Here is a 22990-nt window from a genome sequence, read left to right as displayed (position 1 = left end):
ATAACTATGTATCTCAACCATATGTAAAACCACCACAGTACTGTGTGGCTAAAAATGGCACACAATCCACCTGATAATTGAGTAGAATTTGAGTATCCACTAACAGAAACATAATTTTTAATTTCTTTTGAAAAACTGTTCCTGAACCAGTGAAGAGCCAAATTTTAATAAAATTGTATGTGTTTATGTTTCATTTATTTGTCGATTCACACTCATCAACTTACGAACATCTTATGGTCAAGTCTCTAATAGTTCTGGGTATACCATCTAAGTAGTCATTATTTGGTTGCTCAACTTTCCAAGTAAGTACTCTTTGACTAGATATTATAAAAAATTGTAGTGGCGCCCCTCTCATTTTCGTTTGACCTTTAAATTACTGAAATTTTGCCCGAACCCATAGTGCCAATGAACCCATAGTGCCTACCGACGAAGAGCTGCCGTCTGCAGTGTACCATTTAGATAAATTTTTGAAAATTTCCCTTTTGAGTGAAAGTTTGGTACAATCTCAAAATGGTTTCAAAGTGGTTGTAGATTTCTTGAAACTAAGTGGTGGTAGGGAGTTCAATTCAATGGATAGCCGATTATATAAACGTGCAATGTTATAAGAAAAAGATCCTCGAAAAAGAGAAGTTTTATGTTTAGGTGCAGTCAAACGATGTTTAAATCTCAAATTTAGATTATGTAGATCGGTTAAAAAGAACAGTTTCGTGAATAGGTAGGCAGGTTTCCCAGTGGATATGACCTTATGGAATAAACTAGCAGAATGCTGTATGCACCTAATATCCATGTTCAGCCACCCAAGTATTAAGACACATGCTCACGACTCCTTACGTCTGTAACGAGTCTTATGCACGAATTCTGCAGTTGTTGAAGTCTCTGCCAGTCGAGATTTCAAGAGTCCTGGACCATAAACAGTATCAGCATAGTTGGCATGAGACTTTCAAACTCCAGGGTTCTGAACCTTTATATTTTTGGGAAATGTTCATGAAAAAATAACCAAATAACTACAGAGAAGATCTTGATGGCAAGCTTATTTTCGTTACACTGATTCAGATATTTGAGTGTAGAATCAAGCAAAAAGTTATCTGCGCTAATATTCTTTCAACTTTCGAAACCATTTCGAAAGGTCTGGAAAAAACAACACAGTTATTGTAATTGTCAGTCATGTGGTAACCTAGAAAACAAACAAAAAAATACGGAATTTCTTCACGAATTAGATACACTTTATACGACGTTGGTTACAATCTTTCCCCATCAAAAATTGAACGACGATAGTACTCGCAATGTTTTGTCATGAACATTAATATCAGATAACACGCCAATATCTCTGACTCGAAGCTGAAAATAACATTTGCCGTCGCGGTCGTATTCATTTTACGAATGTTCATTCCCGTATTAAAAGAGAACTCGACATTTCTATCTCGGTTTGAGATTAGAGCTCCATAAAAAATAATCAAATTGCCGAATTGCATGTCGCCAGCTTTGTGGAAATGAAAAATGTATGTTGACTCATTTCAAGAAATACCTGACAAAAAACGATTAGAATTGATACATCAGTTTCAGAAAAACCATTTTATGTAGAAGCTATAGAAGGAATTACTGGTGCCGAATAAAGAAGACCTGGTCTCTAATTTTTTCAGAATCCATATAGTGATTTTGTGGTATGGTTGTTACATTCTTCTAGACCTTCGGTTGTCCATAAATTGCTTGGCTCCTGTAATACAGAGTCTCACATTTGCATCAGACATGAGAAGCTGTTTCTATCTCTTCCTCTGTAGCTAAGATATCTGTTATTCAACCCTATTTTCTTCAATTAACCTCTGAAAGGTCCAGTAAGTAACCCACCCAGTATGTAGTCAAGCTATTCCAGTCCATCAGTTCTTTCAATGTCTTAAAGTAATTACAGATGACCCCCTTTGGAGCTGCTTCAATTCTCTTTTGATTGCAAGGTTACGAATTATCGTTTTTCCTCCAATTCATGCAATAATAACTTCGCAATCGGTTGTCTTACAAGGAAGGAATTTTCCTTCTTGTTGGAAGATTGCTCACGTTTAGCCTATTCCCAAAAAGGGCAATAAAATTGGTTCTCGAAAGTTTTGAACACTATTCCAAACCAGAAAACTGTATAAACCTCAGCAGCTTTCAATAATAGGGGAGCCCAAGCGGGAATTTCGGGATTTACTGAAGCGCGGCAGATTGATATACAGGGGGATACGTTGTACATGGTTAAGTACCTCCACCAAATATGAGCCCCATATATAAGGCCGCCCGTGAAGGATAAAGGATCAGATTAGTAAAAAACAATTGATCATCAGAAATTCTCAAGCGCGTCAGATTAAGGTAGGGTGAGTTAATTACCTGTTAAACAGTGTATATTCCAGTAATCTGACAATTTGAGAGTGACGTAAAGAAAGGGGAGGGTAGCAAAGTTGTAAAAAATAACGTCATTTTGACATTCTCGAGCGTAGCTAATTTTTTTTATTTTGAAGGAAATAATTCAAGGATAACGAAAAATATATAATATGATGATTTCCGCAAGCCGAAAATTCACTTTTTCTCTATCTATTACTCTCTCACGCCGTCCCCACTCTGAATTCTGTTGCCATGACGCCATCACAGCTGATCACAGAGACTCGTTTGTGATGAAGATGAAGATAATTAATTGATCAATTAATCAATGGATGTAGCCGTTACTACGTGGTAGGAAATCATAATGAAGAAAAAAGAAATTAAACTTTCTATGTTTTTTACTACTTTTATTTGTAGCTAACGTTACTGCAGTTTCGTCCTATAAGGACAATTTCAAATTTATATATTGTATAAAATTAAAAATGTCCTTATATATTGTAAAAGCTTGAAAATGTCCTTATATATTGTATAAGTGTGAAAATGTCCTTATAGGACGAACCTGCAGTAACATTAGTTACAAATGAAAGTGGTAAAAAGCATATAAAGTTTCTTTTCTCTTTTCTTCATTAATTAATCAATGGATTATAAAAAATTTAATTTTTTTGAGCATTTTTTTTTATTATTTTCTTATAAATACAAGTATTATTCTTATTTATTTGCATGTTATTTCCTGAGCTTTTCAATTAATTAAGTTCAATGAATTTGAAAAAATTCAAAAAAAATATTGTTTTTGTCAGATTAAGCGAATCCCTCTAGATAATCGTCAGATTATGAGACAGCACGTCTAAAACATAAAGATGAATCATATATATCCTAATCTGACGCGCTTGAGTATTTCAAAATGGCGAATTTTTTTGCACATTTTTGCACTTAACACTCCCTTAGAAAATCTGACGCGTTCGATTGAATTTTTTATCTTTTCACTTTTAACCCTTACGTACAACCCCCCACATCATGCAAACGATCAGATTAACATACCAACATTATTAAAAATACGTAGGATATTGATGCTATCAATACTGATGCAACAGTATTTTTTCACATATTTAAAAATATATAGCCGCTTCCCCCACCGACGAAAAGGTATATATTATATACATATATATTATATACATTTTTTTCTTCTTATCGTCTAAGCTTTGCAACCTAATATGTCTCAATGACGCTCGAGTAAATCCCCATTTTGCATCGTGCAATAATGCTTTATGAAACTCAGATCATACCTTCTTTGGAGTATTGTTCTCATGTATGGAGCTCTGCCCTCAATCATACCCTGAAGCTGCTGGATTCCATCCAGAAAGAATCCATCCTCCTGATTGACACATAAATCACTTGCAAACTTCATAGTCTCAAACATCGAAGGAAAGTTGGAGATTTGTCTCTCTTTTGTAGATACTTTCACGAGAAGTGTTCAAGTTGCTTGGCATCTCCAGCGATTCAAATCAAATGTGAATCACTACCTCTACACAGACACCGCTCTCAGTGCCCTAGTGATTTTCCTGTAATGTTTTGTCCTAAAAAAATAGGTCATCTTTTCTATTTGAAAACAAAAGAAGAAAATAAGAGAAGAAGAATACTTGACGGTGTTCTGTATACCTAACCGTAAAATGAATAAAACTGACAGCTGTCAGTATGTTGGTCATAGCCTAGGCCTAGATCTCTGAAAGTAGAGAATTGAATTATTGATGTGTTACAATCTACAAGTTGAAATAGACAAGGTTTTCTTCGTGTTCAGATTGTCCCGCAAACAGTATGAAATGAGAAGAGGAAAAATTAAATGTTACAGTCTAGAGTAACCAGGGTGACCACATGCGGTAGATTTCTACTTTTTCGGTAGATTTTCAACACAAAATGAAGAATTGCAGAAGATGAATTTCCGCCGATAGACTTCGGTAGATTTAGATAAGACGCTTTGGCGTCTGGGTGCTGCCCGCTTCGATTTGCTATATACAGAATGGATACAGATCATAAAACATTCATTTCCCAATTGCTTGATACTTTTTCTTGAATTCTGAATATCTCCGACCTCCGATTGAAGAAAGAAGAAGAAGATAATAATACATAACCTCATTTCACTTTTCGTTTTCAAACTTCAAAAAAATTCAAAGTTTCATTTCGAACATTGAAACATATCTGGTTTTGAATATATACAACCAAAACCATAAGAAGGTCAAGGCCTTCTAGATTCAGTGATGCCATTCAAATGTCTCTACAAGCCCCACCTAGTGGTCGAAAACTCAAACTTTCACTATGTTGGTAAGTTGGTGCTCTTCAAATATATTGCAGTAGATTTCAATTTAGATCAGTAGATTTCTCAAATACAATGTGTTCACGCTGAGAGTAACTCACGTTGCGATTTTGTAAAGTTTTCAGTGGGAAAGCTATTGGTCGATGAAAATATCACAATAAAAAGCGAAACTTCCCAATTATTTGACTTAATCCTAGTCATACATCTGATCGTTCAGTTTGGTCTATAATTCAACCATGAATCGAGTTACGAATGAACAACGCTTGCAAATTATTGAATTTTATCATCAAAATTCATGCTCGGTGAAGAAAGTGCATCGTGCACTCCTTCCAATTTATGGGCAGTTTCGTCGGCCTACTGAGGGAGCTATTCGGAAGCTTGTGACTAAATTTCGAACCCAGTTTACATTATTGTACATTAAACCACCAACAAGCATACGTAGAGTGAGAACCGAAGATAATATTGCGGCTGTATCCGCCAGTGTTCATGATGACCGTGAAATGTCGATTCGCCGCCGTTCGCAGCAATTGGACCTCTGTTACTCCACTACGTGGAAAATTTTGCGAAAGGATTGGGGTGTAAAACCTTATAAGACACAGCTGGTGCCTGAAGTGAAGCCACACGACCTCCCACAACGTCTAACATTTGGTGAATGGGCGCTGGCAAAGTTAGAGAAAGATCCACATTTTTATCAAAAAATTGTGTTCAGCGACGAGGCTCATTTCTGGTTGAATGGAGTGAAGACCAGCCACAAGCATTGCAAGAGCTACCGATGCATCCCGAAAAAGTCACTGTTTAGTGTGGATTATGGGTCGGTGGCATCATCGGGCCGTACTTTTTCAAATACTACAATGGCTGGAACTTTACTGTGAATGGCAAGCGCTACCGTGTGATGATTGACGACTTTTTGTTGCCCAAAATGGACGAATTAAACATTCCTTACACGTGGTTTCAACAAGACGGTGCCACATGCCACACGGCACGCGAAACGATGGCCCAATTAAGAGCCGCTCTCGGAGAACAGTTTATCTCACGTTTAGGGCCCGTCAATTGGCCGCCTAGACCGTGTAATTTACCGCCTTTGGATTATTTCTTGTGGGATCTTTTTAAGGCTCGTGTCTACAGGGATAAACCAGCAACGACTGATGCTCTAGAAGCCAATATTGAAGCATTTATACATGAAATACCGGTCGATATGTTAGAGAGAGTGTGCTGAAACTTGACCTTGCGCATGGGCCATCTAAAGCGGAGGAGTAGACATTTGCATGAAATCATCTTCAAACAATAAATTGTTAAAAAAGTCACCCGTTATACCTAAAACATTTTCAGCAAACGCATCGATGCAACCTCATCCCCGCCAACAAAGCCACCTCAAAAGAAACAACCTCCGTTCAATCCCCCATCAACTCGTATCGAGTCGATAATCTTCTGAGGCTTCACTCCGATTTTGAATCGCTGTATCGGCGGTCGACAACAGATGAAGTATCTACATAGATAAGCGCTGATGAATGGGCCGTCTCAGTCGTCTTGGAAACGGACACGGAAATTCCTGTGATCTTTCAAGAGTGTGACGGATCACCGCGAATAATTCGTAAATCGATCTCGGCCTGGCGTGAGCACGCGTGATTTATCTGACGGCCAAAGAAGGACTAAGTATGCAATTTGTAGTAGATTGATGGATGGTGAGACGGAAACAGAGAGCTCCCGATGTAATTTCATTAGTTTCAGGATTTTTCCTGGTTGTCGGGTCACATTACCTGACGAAGTTTCTAACGGCGGAAGAGCTCGATAAGGGCTGTTTTCGGTATTTCTCAAGTGAAGGGCTTGAGCATCGGAAGCATATCGTTCTAAAGTAACGGAAGTAACACTGTACGTTAAAAATACAAATGATATAGCGAAAGTACATAAATGGCGTTAACAGTGGACTGTAATTTTAATTCTAATTAATTTCGATACCTGAGCATCAAAGTTACCTGATAGTTGGAGTTTTCCTCTTGTATAAGCTGCAATGGGTTTTCTCAGGAGCTCCTTGGAATGGTTTCCAGCTAATTTAACTGTTGATGCATATACTCGTTGACACAACATTCACAAAAGGGATGTTATATGCCCTAAATAGCGGTATATCGAAGAGATAGCGAACGAACTGATTATATCGTTTTCAATACGGTTGCGATTCAACTTCAAAATCATCGAACGAAAATCATCGAAAGACATCGAACTGAGAATGGAAATGTTGCCGGTTTTCCGAACAAACACTCTATTTAGAAACTACGACCTTCAAATTCATCTCCAGGCAGGGCTGCTCCTGGCTGGCTATACACATCTACGAATTGCTATACAATTCAATATTTTTTCGTACGTGCATACCACATTGACGAAAAGCACACATATTGACTTCATTTGGTTTTGCATTACGTTATTAATTCGAACGAGGACACGGTTATATATTTACAAATTTCAGTCACTTCTCCTTCGATAGTCGAATAATCTGTTCTATTTCTGCCATAGAACTCATAAAAGTCATAGATCACGATCACAGAGCACAAGGCACTTAATTTTCAGATCAGTCAAATGTCAAAACTGTCGAAAACCGCTGGCGCTAAAAGAAAAATAAATCCACAGTGACAAAAGAGAAAAGACGAATTTTAAATACATATTTATGAATGGTAGTTGTAGTTTAAACTGTTTTAAGATTGAAATAAATGAATAGACCGGTATATAACCAGTAATCATGCATTTTAGAAACTGTTTCTATTTTTGAATATGCCCTTCATTTTTGTTTTTGCAATAAAAATGTATGTTTACATTTACCCATATTTTTTTATTAGCGGTAGCGATTTCAACTGCCGGGTTCATTCACCTCACCCCTCTTGATTTTTGTTTTAAAAGACTTTGTATTGTCTTTTGAATTGATACATAATATAAGCTAGAGCTAGATTAGTGAATTGAGAATTTTCAATTAATATTAATGCAAATAACAATCAAATCAATATATTTGTAATAACCACTTCAAAATTATCACATACAATGCGTGTCTGCACATGCGCAAATCGCTTCAATCCCTCTTTGAATAATGCGGGAAGCTGTCACTTGTCAATTATTCTGATGACAGTGTTGGCGACCATTAATGCTATACAATTGTAGTGAAAAACATTCATTTTTTTTCATCTGTCTTTTTTTTCGTATAAATTATTTTTGTCTTGGAGCAGCACTGTCTCCAGCCATTTTATATTGAAAATAAAATTCACTACCTGCCTACCACTCAGCCTGTCAGTGCCAAGTAGGTCAGTTCAGGTACTTCACTCTGTTTTATTCGTTACCCGAATAATAAAGACCAAGATTAAACATTACTTTTATAAATACAGTTTATTTTTCTGTCTGTCCAACCAGCATGTTGCGATCTTCCGTTCTAACCTCATTCTCTCCAGTGTTGCCAACACCGTCTAACCCTCAGAGTAATAATAAGACGCTGCCTATACCAATACAATACATGTATTTTGAAACGGGTATCGTACTATCCTTTTCTGTACAACTTATGGGCGGGGGGTGGCAGGTAATGAGAGGTTATAGGGAGTTTGTTTACATTTCAAGTAAGTGGGACCATAAAACAGCGGCGGTTAGTTTAGTTGATAATCGAAGGGATATTATATATTTATAAAATGAATCTTTCATGTGAAAACGTATTCTGTTCAAATAGTTCCTATAGGAAATTTGATTAAATATTTATTAATGATTATGAAAATGAAGCCAGTTTTTCTACCACATACTAGATTTTCATTTATGTATGGCTTTATAATGAAGCGCGTGGTTTACTGGGTTAAAATTAAATTATTTCAAATGAACTAATTCATAACGATGATAAATGTTAGTTTCAAAAGTAATGAACTTTGCTTCATAAAATCAGATTAAGAAATTTGTGATTTCATTCTCAGATTTGATAAACAAGCGGTACGGTTTATGGGGTCCGATGTAAAGAATTTTCGATTAGAAATCATGAGTATTCATAATTACGATTGAGGTTTGATATGTGATTATGTGATTTCATTCAAAATTGGTATCTAGGGGTTTTTGTGGACTGACATTATGTTTTCATAATAATCATCATAGTAATCATCATAATAATCAGCATAGTAATCATCGATGTAAATGAAAAAACATGAAAAATATGTTTTTCATATGGTCATATTCATTCTGTAATCAACAGACTACAAAGGTTTCTGCTCAATGTTCAGTTTGTATACTAAATAGTTATTCTTGTGTTAAATCTGTTATTGTTCACTTAACAACTAAGTTACGTTACACAAAAAATATGATTTCCGTTTTGGGTTTTCTTTCTCTGCATATAGACAATATTCAATAAAAAATGACAACCGTCATTTTTCTAACATTTTTTTGGTTGGGATATGTCAAATTATGAAACAATATAAACCTAGTTTCAAAAACTTTATTTATAAGAATACTATCAAAAAAATGATCATTGAAAACATCAAAAATATCCCCTTTCATAATGTCGGTCCATTTTCATAATCATTAATAATAAATCAGATTTCCTGTAGGAACTATTTGAACAGAATACGTTTTCACCTGAAATGATTTCTTTTATAAATATATAGTATCCCTTCGATCATCAACTAAACCAACCGCCACTGTTTTATGGTCCAACTTACTTCCCGTGAATAAACAAAGTGATGCTGCCTTCAATGTAAGGATGGAAAAGGCCTCTATTGTATTTTGTTACCCATTCCCAAAAAACATCCACTCCACCGTCAATGTAGCACTCCAACACACTGTATACACTCCAGAACGTGTCTCACGTCACTTTCAAAATATCTGACCTTCGACTGCTTTTCTGATTCTAGCGACGCATGTCCTCTGTTCGCGCTCGCAAGTCTCTAACCTCACAAGCCGCGGTGTGTCTACAGGTGGGGGACGGCAGCGGCGATGAGGAGCCCCCAGAAGCGATGGACATGAGCTGGCCTTCGGGGGCTCGCAAGAGGATCACCTACGTGCTCCTGGCACCAATTGTCTTCCCATTGTGGCTTACTCTGCCTGATACGAGGTCGCCCAGAGGTAAGTGTTACAATGAGACTAGGCTCGATCTAAGAGGGGAGGGTCACGTCATGACCCCTTTCCCAAAATCAAACACGCGGAATCCCAAACAATGAGATTCAAAATGATTTTGAAAGAAAATACTTCACGGTATTTTACGTCGGAACCAATCATAGTAGTGAGTTCAAATGTTCCTATCACCGTTACGTTAGTTGATGATTCACTTTGTAGTTTTTTTTTTTGCAAACACAACATTCAAGCTGAAGATAGCAGGCCTAACTGAAAAATTAAGAAGGAGAAGAAGACATGGTAGGAAATGAAATCAAAATAGAAAGTAGTACATATTATTCAGTTAACAATTTCTTATATGATGTACTAGTCTCTATCAACTTTCCAAACCACATGTTTATATCACCAGACATGAAAAAAATTCAATTGAAAACTGTTTTCCAACAACTTACTTCTATACGCCGGTATTTTCGCACGTAACATCAGTAATATTTTTCAGACTCCAAGGAACAGAGCATCTCTCCCTTCTCTTGTCTAAGATCTACACCGAATAGCGTCTGTACCTAACCTAAAATTCCTTAGAGGCAGGTCTACTCCTGGCTATACAATTGTACGAATTCCTATACAATTCAATATTTTTCGTACATACATACCATATTGATGAAAAGCATACATTTTGACTTCATTTGGTTACGGTTATATATTTACAAATTTCAATCACTTCTTCCTTCGATAGTCGAAACCTGTCTATCTCTGTCTTCCGTCTCATTAGGATAGACGTGTCCCACGTGTCCGTTTGTCATAGGACTCATCACGTCGACTACAGAGCACAAAACACTTAATTTTCATATCAGTCAAATGTCAAATCTGTCTAAAACCGCTGGCGCTAAAAGAAAAACATATCCTCAGTGAGAAAAGAGAAAAGACAAATTTTAAATAAATATTGATGTATGATAGTTGATAGTTTAATCTGTTCAAAGCCTGAAATGAAATGAATAGACTGGAATGTAACCAGTTATCATGTATTTGAATTGTCAATTTATATTCTGAATCACTTATTACAGATACGTGATTTAATTGTCTAGAAAAGAATCCAGTCAAACTCCGAGTTCTTCATCTAATATCTTGCCTGATAATGAACCCCATGCTCAAGCTCCGAGTTCATCTAATATCTTGCGTGATAATGAGCCCCATGCAAGCATGCTTGATTCGCAAGAAATTGTGATACTTCAAGAAAATGAATGCAATAATGCTTTAGAGCCACAGGAAATGAAAAAAAGAAAGCGAAAAATGTATATTCTCAATCCACAATCATCCGGAGATGAATTTACATTCCTCGACAAATCTAAAAAATTCCCTTTTGTACAATTTGTTAAAAAAAATATATGGCGGAAAATATAACATGATTAGACATTTGAATAATAATACTCACAAAAACAGTGAGTATGCGGCACAAATAGACAAAATATTACCAAACTCAGTGAAAGAAACAAAGTTACAATTGATTAGAGAAGTTGAATTGAAATTTTGTTGAACATGTGAACATGAAGTATTTTTATCACTAATGAATACTTTTCCAGAATTTTGCAAAAGTGCATATGTTGATTCTGAAATTGCCAAATTGAAAAGAAAAAACTACCTAATTAATTGTCGGACATTTAGGGCCAAATTTCAAAAATGAGATAATAAATGATCTGAGGAGAATTCATTTCTCAATTATCATTGATGAAACTACAGATATAAGCATGAAAAAGTGTCTAGTGATTCTTGTGAGATACTGGAAAAATGAATATATATATGATAGATTCTTAGATTTAATCGATACAGAGAGTGGAGCAGCTGAATTTTTAGTGCAGGTAATCAAATCAATATATTGATAAGCACCCCTTCAAAATATTCACATTTCACATACGATGGCGTGTCTGCTCATGAGCAAATCACTTTATTCCATCAATCCATCTTTGCATTATGCGAGAAGCAGCTGTCCCTTGTCAATTATTCTGATGACAGTGTTGGTGTTATACAATTATAGCGACAAGCATACATTTTCATATGTCATTTTCGTTCAATTTTTTTGCCTTGGAGCAGCACTGCTTAGAGGTTGATTTTGCATCTTTTCGAATTTCGTGGTTATTCTCATCATTTATATCGAGTGATTTGTTGTTTCATCATGGAAGAGGGGATTTGAATAAGCTACGAATTAGAATCTACCCGCTGATGATTCAACAATGTTTTATGAGGTGCTGAGGTTAGAAATGTGAAAGGAATCAGGAATAACGTGTAGAAATAGCTTGCGAGCATTGAAATTATTGAGAATTTGCTTTCAGAGCAATACATTATGTTAGGCTGAAACAGGAAAATAATTCAACAATGTTTTATGAGGTGCTGAGGTTAGAAATATGAAAGGAATCAGGAATAACGTGTAGAAATAGGTTGCGAGCATGGAAATTATTGAGAATTTGCTTTCAGAGCAACACATTACGTTAGGCTGAAACGGGAAAATAACATTTAATTACAGCCCAAATATTTTCTAAACAAAAAGTACGGGATGAAAGCTACAGTGTTGAAATAGAAATCGATGACGTTGAAGAAATAGTTTCAAGATTTGAATGTTTTGAAGCTACTGTATCTGAAAATACATTTCCCATGGGTGGTAATCAATCTGCTGATTATATCTTTGTTTTATTCCAGTGATTGTTTTGAATGAAAATGAGATGATTGTAAACACGGTATGGTTATATAAGTAAGTAAATACAAACAAGCTAATGTTGGGTTCTATTTCAGTGTTTAGGTTTGTTCGGAGTTCAAACACACATTACGTCATTTGTATTGACCTAATCAAATATGATAATATTTCGTTAATCGTCTGAATACGAGTTCACTTTCTCATTGTCTGTTTTGAAGCGTTTCCTCATTTAAAAACATACACATTTTGCTAGTTAACTTTACCTGATCATCATGAATGGAAAATATATACTCAACTCGAGGACTAGAGAACATAACGACTGACCTAAAAGATTGACTCTCTACGGATATCATGAACCTTTCCAGTGTATGCATTTTTATGTCAAAATCTGAATGGAAGATCATCTTAATGTAGGTAGAGAAACATCATAATCATTGAGCTTTAACATGTTTTGGACAAACAACAGAGGAAGATTAAACTTCTTCTCGAAGATGGTCACTTGGTGATCTAAACAAGTGTCGACGTGTTAAAATAACGGTTTGGTGTTCATTTTCGTGGACAGTTTCGTCCGCCTCTTGAAATCTATGTTGAAGTGTACATCCTCTGGGCAATCATCGGTGATCTTCGATCCCTCCCAGGATCGGTTTCTCCTCATTCCACGAAGAGACTGTTGTATTCCTTCATAAAGAAAAAACTCGCGATGGAGGTGGAAAACGAAGTTCGAAGACTGCAGGAAATGCAGTCTCTAACAATACATACTTTCTCCCAAATTTCAGTAATACATTTGAAGATATTTTTTCTAACAGTTTTGAAGATGAAGTAAATGGTTTCATCGACTTCTTTCTAGAAGGTTTAGACATGAGTTAATACTCAGTTCAAGTGTATCTAAAAATGGCGCCAAAAACATAGACGCTATCAATTATTGATAGTGTTTGTGCATATCACTGAATAATGTTGATTAGTTCAATATTACCTGATATGTAATTAATCAGCAGTAATTAAAAGGCAGTTAAGTGACTGCAAAATATATTTTTTCGTTAATCAGCTATCACCCCCCTACATAAAATGCTGACTTGATTAGCAAAACGCGTGTGGAAAATAGAGTATTTTTCTTCTGTGTTCAATTACTTCGTACTAAACATACTATCCATCTGTCTCAATATGGTTACTGCTAGAGCAATATGATTCTTATTTCTTTCTTTATTTTTACTAGCAGATAGTTGTTGGTTCACAGATGGATCAAAAACACCTTCCGGTTCTGGTGCAGGTGTTTTTAGTCGCAGACCCAGGACAGAAATATCTACCTGCCTAGGAACTTATGCGACTGTATTTCAAGCGAAAATTTACGCTATTGAATTGTGTGCGGAGAGATTGGATAAATCCAACCTCACACACAAGTCAATAAAAATATTCTCGGACAGTCAAGCGGCGTTGGAAGCTCTTGGCTCCTACCAAGCAACGTCTAAATTGGTAGCAAATTGTCAAAAAACGACTCTTCTCGATAGGAAGACTTAACAGATTGTCTCTGGTCTGGATTCCTAGCCATACAGGCCTGGAAGGTAATGAAGCTACTGAATCTCTTGCAAAGGAGGGTGCTGCAAGCAGCTTCCTCAGAACCTGTCATTGGCATCGCTTTGGGCTTTGCCAAACAAAGATTGAACACCTTGATGGCAAGAAGATTCATGGACTTCTGGCAGAATCTTCCAGGATTGGCTCACTCCATGACGTTCATCAACCCTTCGAAGCTTGATACCAAACAGTTGTTGGACTACAGTAGGGATGAACTACGATGTCTAACAGGCCTTCTTACTGGTCACTGTCATTTGAATCATCATATGCAGAGACTTGGACTGTCGGAAGACCCTGTCTGTTGCCTCTGTTTGGAAAATGATGAAACAGCAGATCATATACTTTGTGCCTGCCCCGCTGGAGACCGAATTATGTTCTTACAGTTCGGCAGATCCATACTGTTACCATCTCACCTGGAAGACCACTCACCATACAAACTAATCGGCTCCGATGAGAAGCTAGGTTTATTTGGCCGAGTGTGAATAGGTGTGAGCCAAAATAAACCCTTGCGGGTTGCGGTGGAGGGTCGAGTAGACCCACTCACCCTAGACCTAGCCTTACCTAATCTGGAAATATCTATTTTCATCTCACACATGTCAATTTGAGAGTTGTAATCTCATTTTGAATTGTGAAATTCCAAAATGATGCCCCGCGTTGGGCGCCATGAAATCACCTCAAATATTCAGGGCAATTTTTGGTTAATCCTTCATCACGTCCGATATTATCATATGTTTCTGCGGATGCAATCACCCTCTTCTAATCTAACATCCTCATTTTTTCCGATGGCCCTGTATATCGGGTTGACCACCGCCTACGATGGATTAGCGTGACCGAGCATGGTAGGCAAATATCGATCAGCGAAAATAATAAACCCTCCTAATACTACGCCTGGATATGCAGGGAAACGTTTCAATTCATCGCAAGTGGAAGTTGCGTGTGCTCTCCTAATGAACGCTTCGTGAAGTTGCATTGACTTTTGAACTTTCCTGGAAGGTTGCACGAGCTGTTTCCATGATATATCTCGAAAGGGTTCGCACCCAGGTCTTGTTTCTTGGTTTCGTGGGAGTGATTGAATTAATTGGGAGACGCCTCCAGTGGATTGATTTTGATTCTATGAAGGGGCGAATCGGCGAAGAAAGGTTTCTGTAAAGCAGAAAGTTAAACTTTCAACATAACTTGCGAAAAATCATTTAAAATGAGGAAATAAGCTGACCAGAGTATACAACATACGTGAGCTCAAGTATTTCAACACATGGAGCAACACCAAGTGTTACTGTAGAAGTGTTTGGCCGATGTGGATGAACTCTGTCCCTCAAACTAAGGCAGCTTCCATTACAATCATGTGCGAACCCTGACATTTTGAAAGTATTTATACTTCATCCTGGTCCTAGAAAAATTAAATTATGGTCTCAAGACCAAGAAAGAAATGTTAGCTGCTGTTTCGGATATTGGGGAAGCATTTCATGATACGTCTTCAGCTTCAAACATCCAGGCATCGGGGAGAAGAGGGATAGATTGCATTATCAGAAGACACTACCATTATGGGAATAAAATAATGACAAAAAACTTTTAGAACAAGCTTTCATTTAAGTGGCCTAAAAAGATCAGAATTAAATTTTGCATCACATTAACCACATTCATTTATGACTTAACAGAATTGAAATTATAATGAAAGCTTGTCGCGATAATTTCAATTTGTAATTGAAATTTTGTAATTAGAAAGGCAGCTACTAAACTTGTAAGCAATTCATAATGTTTGTAATTGAATAAAAGTGCTGTGAATGCTTGAAATGTGGAACTTAAACCTTCAATAACTTTTTTGCACACATAGGATTTATCGGATTTGAAATTTATTGCAGTACCTAGTTGATTTGTCAGAATGTTTCCTGATTTAAATTTCATCTGACTGAATATGTAGAGATTTCTTCTATGCATCGCGACAATCTTTTATTATAATTTCAAATAAATGAATGTGGCTGATGTGATTTAAAGTTCAATTCTGATCTTTCCAGGGCACAAGTCATGGTATGCATCTTGTGCCTGTTGCTCACATTGTGTGATGGGCCCACTTACTCTGGGAACTTAGAGGGTGGTAGATAATAATATTTTTTTACAATGCAAATAAATAATTCTTACAACCTACTACACCATTTTTTGTCTTCTTTTTAGGGTCGGGAAGTAGGTATTTGAAGGTAAAAGCTTGATTTAATTTTTTTTCTAGAAATATATTTTTTTATCGAAGCCAACCCTGGATGTGGCACCTATTTCATGGTGGGCATACCAACTGCCTATCATAAACGAATGCGTATACAAAATTTCGTGTCCCTGTTATTTATCGCTAAAGAGATCTCTCGTACGGAGCCGATCCTGGCAGCAGCATCAGGTCACGTTTATGATTAACATGCATTGTCATCCGTTCTGAACTAGCACGCAAAATTTCAGGTCAATCGGATATAATCACTTTATAAAAAAGGCCTGCGAGGGGTTTACCAATCGCCTTCAGATTTAATGAAACAGGGAAATGCAAAAATCCAGACTAGTAGGTCGCATGGAATGGATGTTGGTCTCTCATGACTCCACTAGGTTTTCTTTTGAACGGTTTAAATGATGAAATGTTGAAGTCAATAGATTTTTCCAAATGTTACACAGAAGACGAAAAACCTCCCGTTGATTCTGCTACGGGTAATGACTCAAGTAATAAGTGGAAGGTTATAGGATCGACAAATAATGGCATTAAGAGAGTCATAGTTACGACCTCACCGGGGGGCCTGGGGGGCCGGTTAGGCCCCCCAGACGCACCCTGGCGTTGGATGCGATCGGGTGTGGAGGGGTGGATTTTCGGGAAATCCTTGCGTGTACCGCCCCTCACCCCACACCAACAGAATTTCGCAGGGCTTCCTCCCGCTCACCGAACCCGGAGTTGCCTCCTTACATCTACTTAGTGTGGCTAACCAAGAGACAGGACCATCGGCAGCGTTCGACCGAACGTTCGTACAAGTTAACTAAGCTCTTCTTTCGCCAGAGAGTGCTCGCGAAGCACACCTGCCCCCGCCAACCATGCCAAATCAATTGGGAATATGGTCCCGGAAGTGGCCGGTCGGGGTCCTAAGCTCGGATACTAGTAGGTCCGTCCAACCGGGGTCCGACACCTCAAGCGTCTGCCTTGGTGCCCTCCAAGACTAGACTCGGATACTAGAGCCCGGAAGGACCGCGATCCCCGACACCTCGAACGCTCGGATCCGTACAGAAGCAGGCGAGGATCACAGAACAGCATAAGCCGTCCAGTGCCTCGGTATGGGGCTGCAATGCACCCATGAATGGATTACCGCATCCCCGTATTTCTTTACCCGCTAGTGGAGCCGCTGCCCCTAAGAGGCCAACGCCAGTTGGAGATGAGGCTCGCTAGCCTCCAGCCGCGAGCAGGCACTCACCTCCCCCCTAGAACTCATGTTAGGAAAGTTCCCTTTCCAACGTTTGATAAGTAACCGCCGAGGACTCTTTCGGGCATCCTCTACCACACATCATATGTCGAAGATGTCGCGCCCATTACCCGTGTAGGTGCGGGATAGGGCGGTTCATCAACAACTTTTGGGTGTACGCCGTGTGGTCTGCACCGCATACCCTTACGTTACCCCGAGGGGCACTCATGTTAGGAAAGTTACCTTTCCAGCGTTGGATGAGTAACCGCCGAGGACTCTTGCGAGACACCTCTCCCACACATCTAGCTTGAAACCGGCCAACGCCTGTTACTCGCAGATGCGGGATTGGGTGGTTGACCGATAACTTTACTGGGTGAGTGCCGTGTGCTCTGCACCGGGGGACTGTCAAACACCCATAAGAGAGAGACAGTGATCCCCCGCCACTCACCCCGGCACATATGGTGCCGGAGATCACATTGATGAGACTATCCAGACTTTCGTCACGCTACTTCTCAACTTTGGGAAAGTTAAGACTGCCAGGGAAGCGCTTGGAGGTATTTGTCTCCAAAAACAGATAAGAGGGGATAATTTCGACGAAAACTGATAGCTAGGTTGAAGCGTGGGAGCAAGTAATACTCTGCAAACCTCCCATTATTCTCATATTGCATTTGAAGTGTTTTTTTATTACAGCTACGACAGTTGCAAGAAAATTGTCAAGGCTTTGGAATTTGAATTCGACTCGAAAATGTATTCGATACTGGTTTCGTCGAAAACACAGTCTCCAGAAGAGGAGCTATACAAGCTATTGGTCGTCGTGTACCATGACGTCAAAGAGACCAACATGGGTCACTACGTAACCGATGCCTTCCACGTCGGCTACAGCTGTTGGTTGAAGTACGACGATTTCTTGGTCAAGACTATGCAGGAAGAACACTTGCTGAAGCCTCAGGAAACGCAAGTTCCTCATTTGTTGTTTTACAGGGGCAGAGATATGATCTGACCTGACCTAACAAAAATTATCAAGGTAAGAAGAATTTGATGAAATAAACGTAGGGAACCTCAAAAAAGCTCGAGATAAATGAGCTGCAGATGAAATAGTAATAACAGACAAATATTATAAATTTGAGATTTTGCAATCTGATATGCCAACTCTGGATAAAATTCAATTATTTTCCAAAGCTAACTCGAGAACAGTTTGAACACGATTCATATCATCAATAGAATGTGAGACACAGCTAAGATATCATCAATCCAGAAGAGCAAATACACTGAATTATCACAACAAATACAGGGATCGTTTCTTGAACGTACAAAGGTCAAAGTTAGGACCATGAAATGTACCTGGAAAAAATTTCTTGAAGCCATCAAGGGGCTTCAAATAAGCATCTCCATGGAGTTCATTGGCTAAGAACACCGGTAGGAAGAAGCACAAGTATGTATTTCACGATATAAACATCAGGAGGTGGTTTTACATGATACGAAGTAAGATTTTCTTCAAGGAAGCGATTCCTTTTTCACATCGTCTCTTCACCCGTCACTCATTTCAACCGCTTCATGATATGAAGATCCGATGAGAAATTACCAGATGACAGATCACAGATCACAGTAATCGCACCGATTTGGTTTTTATTTGGCTTTTTTATCAAGGTGTATGCAAACCTGGTGAAACTCTCATTAACGATTTCATCCACCCACCAGAAGGATCTAAAAATGTTGGGACTGTCAAGAAATTAATTTGTGACCCAAGAAATGATTTTTATCGTAATCAAGAAAATTAAAATCTTTTTCGTAATTGCTTACAACAAGTGTTTCTACAACGTTGATTTTAAAACTGGAAAACTACAACAATTCGCTTAAACTTTTCAGGGCTGATTCTTTGTGATTAGGAGCTGGTACAAAGTATAATAGTTCTGAATAAGGGAGAGCGAAGAAAACGCGTCAGACACGAAAAATGACTCCCACAAAAACCACCACTCCACTGTCAACGACGACACAAATCACGAGGACATAATGAGTTCCTTTTTCGAGAAACTAACTTTTAATAAACAAAAAGAGAAGACGTTGCCAAACGAGCGACTCGCAGCAAATTTTAACATAATAAAGTGATACAGAACACAGCAATTTGAATAAAACGCCACACACGCGTTTCATTTTCACACAGAAAGCGGCGTGACCTACTATTCGAAAGGGAGGAATTAGAGAAACTAGAGAACGAAAAGAAAGGAGGACGACCGATTTTTAAGGGCGGTTTTGATATATTCGCCAAGGAATAGCGGTCCATTTGGAGGAGAGTTATGGCAGCGTCATTAGCAGCAGTGAATTTCGACGATCTCTCGTGGTATTAGGTTTTTTTCTCTGAACGACGGAGGTGGTGGGTCTAAGGTAGTTTTTCCTGCATTTTTATACTAGATGTACTGAGAAGTTCGTAGGCTAACGCACAGATGACGCTACTAGTATCGAATCCATATGATCGATCGAATACGTTTCTTTTCTCTTAATGTTGTTAAGTTATAGTACGTGTTTCAAGTGGTGCCCTGCTGCAGGCTAGTGCCAACGATTATAGACATACAGGATTGCTCACTTACATATATCGCCACGTTAAACAAGCGCCGAGCAGATGTGACGTAACACTGGTGACCCTTTTAGTAGCTGCCAATTAGGTTTCTGAAACATTGAGTTTTTTATTGTGAAAGTCGTATTTTTTTGTGCTTTTGTACATCTTTTAAACTGGTGTAACGAGTAGATGTCATATAAGACTCTGTTATTTTCTTCCGTTTTGAGGTTTGTTTTTTGCCATTGTGAAACTTTTTTTGTTTTTTGAACATTATTAAATTGAATTGAGGTAAAAATTGGAAATATTCACATTTTTGTAAATAATAGCAATAATTAAACAACCATTAAATAACCTTGTAATTTTTAGTTAAAATGCCTGGTCGTATTAGTGCAGTGTCAACTTGCAAAAGCAATCAGTTGACTTTAAGGAAAAATGGTGTTAATGATGTAATATTTCACTCTTTTCCTATTGCTAGGAATATGGTTTCCACAACTTTGCAAAAAAATGGATTCGTCGCTGCAAATGAGGAAATAAATTCACTCTCAAAAATGGATTTCATCAAATTAGAAACTGGTACAGATGAAATTGAAATTAGCGCAGACACGATTTTAGAGCAGACAATAGGATAAAATTGCAGTAGCTCATTTTCATCTAGTAGTTCTGATATTTCTACTTACATTCTTTTAACTTCAAATACAAATATTCCAGAAATAACAGAGGACTCTTTAGAATATACTGCTGGATAATTTGCTAAAAAGCATTAAAATGATCTACCTGGTTTGAGCGATTATACTTATGAGATAGAAGCAGAAGATCATAATTATAATATACCTTCTTGGGTCCAGCAACTTTCATTGGGAGGTCTTATTAAATCCACAGATTAATTGGTTAGAAAAAATTAAAAAGTGGAACAAACATCATTTAAATGGATTTAGAAAAGGGCCAGGAGTTGTAAACATTCTTTCAAAAATAATTGCAAATATTATTTTTGAATTTTGCAAACTGAAAACAATTATCAGAATGAAATATAGTAACTCAAAGGCCGACGAAAATAGGTCACTTGAGAGCAAAAATTTAAACAATTCTGATAAAAAACCGAAAATTAAAACAACAAACAACAACAAAAACAAAAATGTTTTGATGATTGATTGTATTATTTCGGAAGGTGCCTAATTTAAAGGTGACATAAAAAAATGGATGAATGATGCATATTCTGCGTTTCATTGGCCAGTTTTCGGAATTTTTTTGACTCAATAGTAAAACAAAATCAAAAAAAATGCCGTCAAGTATATAAAATAAGTCAATTTCGTTCCCGACAAAACTTTAAATACCCTATAAATACCCATCATTCGCAGTTACTTTCAATATCATACGTTGGTGTAGAGGCTAAGGACAATGTCTACCATGCGGACGACTTGGGTTCGATTCTCATAACTATCACGTGACTGGAACGTAACAAGGGGCCGAGGGGTTATGCGGAGTCCCAAAGAGGGCCGATCGGTGATGCGGAGTACTAAGGGGGCCGAGGGCAAGGGGGCCACGCTCTTTGAAACTCTCCGATATTCGTTCCATCCTGCGTCGATGACGTCACACTCCCGTTTGACCCAGAAGCCTCTTTGTTAATATACTTTGTCGCCTCGAGATTTCTAGGTGTCTCTGATCCAAATTTAGTATCATTTTTGCAACAGTTTAGCCGAAGATTACTGTTTGTCGTCTAACAAATCCTTTCAACTACTGTTGTCTTTTTTTTCAGGCAAAAAGTTCTTCCCCATCACGTTCCTCGGCAGCATCCTATGGATAGCGGCTTACTCGTATCTGATGGTATGGTGGGCCAACATGGTGGGATACACCATAAGGATTCCCCCCGAGGTGATGGGGCTCACGTTTCTGGCTGCGGGTACCTCGATTCCGGACCTCATCACTTCCGTCATCGTGGCTAGGAAAGGTTTCGGCGACATGGCTGTTTCCTCTTCAGTCGGCAGTAACATTTTCGATGTTACGGTCGGGTAAGTCGGATAGATTTTGCCTTTTTTGGTTCTGAATTGGTTTGTTACATATATAAACTACGAAACATTTCTAGATCGCAAACCTAGATTCAACTATGGTAACTCTATGGTAACTCTCGAAAAATGTATGATTTTCATAGCCCCGAAGTAGAAAATAGCTATTTGTGATATGAGTATTGAAAGTAAGGTTTCTTTTTGTGAGTGAAAAAGTTTCACTAACAAAACAAAACTTACTTTTATCATAAATATCATACAAAGTTTTTTATACAACTTTACTGTTTTCATAATAAAATAGATGCTTTGCATAACGCCCTTCTGTTATCAATCATCAACTTTTTTTCTGAAACCCATTGGGTATAAACACGTTTGGGAAAATGCCCTCTACCATTGCTGAGTTTATGAAACTCCCAGAACCAAAGAAATATAGAGGTCACTGTTTCAGAAGGTCTTCTGCTTCTTTACTAGCAGAATCAGGAGCAAAGATAATGAATATTTAGAGGCACGGAGGATGGAAGTCTACAAAGTAGCTGAAGGTTACAATCGAACAAACAAGGTTGTTGAAACATTTCCTAAATATCTCAGTGACACATTCGAATACCAATTTGATTGAAATTGTACGTTAGTTTATTCATAATATGCGGATGGATGATACATTTTCAACTTTGCATGTTTTGGTAATGAAACCCGCTTGAAATAGTAGAACATTTTGTTTGGAAATTCTATCTGGCACTGGAAATTTGCAGTACTGGTATAGCAAATAATGTGGAACAATAACAAATTGAGAAATAAACAATATTCTAATTAGAACACCTAATACGTGCCAGGACAGCTCTTTTCGATGTATGCCGATCTTATGTTATTAAAACATTATGTAACATTGAGATAGGGAAGGATTACGACGAGGATCATGTAATTGAAACAAGGTAGATCAATTTGAGTTATTCTGAATAGAGGAAGTTTTTCTACGAAGTCGTTTCATTCCGTTCCTTATAAATGAACCTGAAGTGAGTTTATTACATGGCGATCCTGCCAGGATGATTC

At 37.8% G+C, this 22990-nt stretch overlaps 1 protein-coding gene across 5 annotated transcripts in view; it reads left to right on the top strand.

Moving 5' to 3' along the window:
- Nckx30C overlaps positions 1-22990 on the top strand; it is a 163779-nt gene that overhangs the window by 102287 nt on the left and 38502 nt on the right. For 4 of the 5 annotated variants that reach the window (XM_074181184.1, XM_074181186.1, XM_074181185.1 and 1 more), the window contains 2 exons: positions 9517-9727; positions 21697-21949. In XM_074181184.1, coding sequence (XP_074037285.1) covers positions 9517-9727; positions 21697-21949 — 464 coding nt within the window. The remainder of the gene's footprint in view (positions 1-9516; positions 9728-21696; positions 21950-22990) is intronic. The other variant, XM_074181188.1, reaches the window with a different exon arrangement.

The sequence above is a fragment of the Leptinotarsa decemlineata genome, unplaced genomic scaffold, assembly GCF_025532065.1.
Source record: "Leptinotarsa decemlineata unplaced genomic scaffold, Ldec_3_MD MMD2_tig00026307_RagTag_RagTag, whole genome shotgun sequence".
NCBI classification, from domain to species: Eukaryota; Metazoa; Arthropoda; class Insecta; order Coleoptera; family Chrysomelidae; genus Leptinotarsa; species Leptinotarsa decemlineata.
Note: the sequence above shows the minus strand (reverse complement) of the source record. Positions and strands in the feature narration are given on the sequence as shown.